General features: G+C 39.6%; 1 protein-coding gene across 1 annotated transcript; it reads left to right on the top strand.

Annotated features, from left to right (window-relative positions):
- The first annotated feature begins 812 nt into the window (after positions 1-812).
- On the top strand, positions 813-1,901 carry LOC105521030 (putative protein FAM172B). The gene has a single exon (XM_011955048.1). It carries the CDS (start codon positions 813-815, stop codon positions 1,899-1,901), a length of 1,089 nt encoding a protein of 362 aa, XP_011810438.1.
- The last annotated feature ends 427 nt before the right edge of the window (positions 1,902-2,328 follow it).

The following is a 2,328-nucleotide window of genomic DNA, read 5'->3' as shown; positions in this document are numbered from 1 at the left end:
TCATAATCTCCATTGCCTGATTCACATTTCACTCCCGCTTCTATCTTCTGCCATTCATTTAACAGCAAAAGTTATTAAATATCTTCTGTAGAAATAAATGAAGACCAACCAAATGAGAAAAGCCTATTTATTCTGAGCCTGCTGTAGCAAGGGAGTCCACCACTATCACTTGCGTTTTGGCAGAGACTCAAGGCAGCAGAAGAGTAGGAGAGCTTTATAGTGGGGAAAAAAAGAAAAGACTTCCCATTTGCCCTGATTGCAAGTTGTCATGGAGAAGCTGTAGGTGAGCTAACTAGAAATGGGGATATCTTGTGTGATTGGTTAGGGGTACGTATTTGGCTCTCTTTGGTTGGTCTCAGGTTGGAAATAGGGACAAAATTAGGAAAGCTGTCAGATATTAATGAAGTTCTTGCCATTTGGCACCAAGTGTTATAGAAGTTACTGGTTAGTTTCCTGAATTGTCACTAGTGATAGAAATCTGATTTCCTGCCAGTCTGATTTATACCAGACTGACTTCCTGAGTTGTTTATTGTAAATGAGGGGTTGGCTTCCTGGGCAGGTTGTGTGTCAGAAAAATCCATATTTACATATGGTCTCTCCATTGTCGCTTCATATATTCAGTCTCTCACTGTTTTGAATCATTCACAATTATTTCGAATTAACATCTTTACCACTGGTTAGAAGGTTAATGTCTTTCTGACACGCTTAGTTTAGCATCAAGTGCCTTAGGAAGAATTTGACAAGCTGAAATTTTCATTTTACTTTTACTAGCACTGATATACTATTATTCTTTTAACTTTCAGTGGTTACCAATGACACAGGAGCTGAGCTTCCAAAAATTTATTGAGCAATCTGACTTACTAGGAGAACTTAAATATGACTTCAATGAAAAAGCTGAATTCAGACACACTGAGACACAAAGGCCTTTTGTCTTTAACTATTATGAAAATGTGCTTGAGAAAAATAGCAAGCGCTACCAGGCCCTTGGCCATTTGCTTGAACAATATATTTATGAGCTTTTGGAGAAGGTGTGCAAATTACAAAAAGTATATATCCCACCTGAGGCTGATAAAGAAGAACCAAGAAGCTTCTTTTTTATGAGCGAGAAAGCATTAACAAATCACCATTCTGCTCTTCTTGTCCTTCTTCAAGACCATGGGGTCTTTCGAGCTGGTCAGTGGAGTCAGCAGGCAATAATACATCATGGTCTCCAACATGGAAGTCAGATACCATGTATTCAAATGGCATTGCAGGCACATTATGATGTAATTGTGCTAAACCCCAATGATAATTTTGTGGAACTAAAGATGGAAAAAGAGTGGCAAGGCCTTTTAACACAAAATATTGAGTCATCTTCTCTAAAAATGGTTCCAGGTGGGAACTTTTTCTCTCTCCAGCATTCTCCCAAATGCATTCCAAAAAGATGCAGCAATACACCCGAAGAACACATGGCTTACATATGGGATTACTTCATTTCAAAGACTGAAGGCAAGGATATTGCCTTCATTGTACATGGTTATGGAGGCTTGGTTTTTATGGACTTGCTTGTTCGTAGAAGGTGGGAAGTGATGAGCAAAGTATATGCTGTTGCACTTATTGACTCTGAACATCATGTAGGACACCAGCTGGGAAGTGATGTACAATTATTAGCATGGATAAAGCACCACTGCCGTGAATGGGTGACAAGTCCTAAACCTTTGGATAAACCTGCAGCTACTGTTTTCAAAAAGGAATTTCCTATGGTTTCTGCTGGTACAGAAAAGTACAGCTTAGCCCCTTCCTCTAGCCTTCAGTCAATTTTTAAGTACTTTAAAAAAGCTTTAAAAGCCAGAACAACCATTAATTTCTCTCAAATGCCAATAGTGACTAGAGGTTCCTCAAAAAGAAAGCAAACTGCTTAAACTACTTTTGTCATCTAAGGGTTTTTTTGTCCTTCTGCAATTTTGCTAATATAGATTCTGGAAGGAAAAAAAAAAACACTTTCAACTCACACACAATATGATGTTCTGGCTTGAGGTTTGATTTGTTACTTTTTATTATTTTGTTTTTATGAGGCAGGGTCTGACTTTGCTGCCCAGGGTGGTATGGAAATCTGGCTTCAAGCGAACCTCTCACCTCAGCCTCCCAAAGTGCTGAGATTGTAGGCATTAGCCACTGCACATGGCCACAGTTGTTGCTTTTTTTTTTTTTTTTTTTTTTTTTTTAGGAGGAGGAGTCTCACTCTGTAGCCCAGGCTGGAGTGCAGTGGCATGATCTCAGCTCACTGCAACCTCCGCCTCCCGGGTTCAAGCAATTCTCCTGCCTCAGCCTCCCAAGTAGCTGGGACTA

This window comes from Colobus angolensis, unplaced genomic scaffold (genome assembly GCF_000951035.1).
Source record: "Colobus angolensis palliatus isolate OR3802 unplaced genomic scaffold, Cang.pa_1.0 Scaffold393, whole genome shotgun sequence".
Lineage (NCBI taxonomy): Eukaryota > Metazoa > Chordata > Mammalia > Primates > Cercopithecidae > Colobus > Colobus angolensis.
This window is presented reverse-complemented; position numbering and strand designations above follow the sequence as displayed.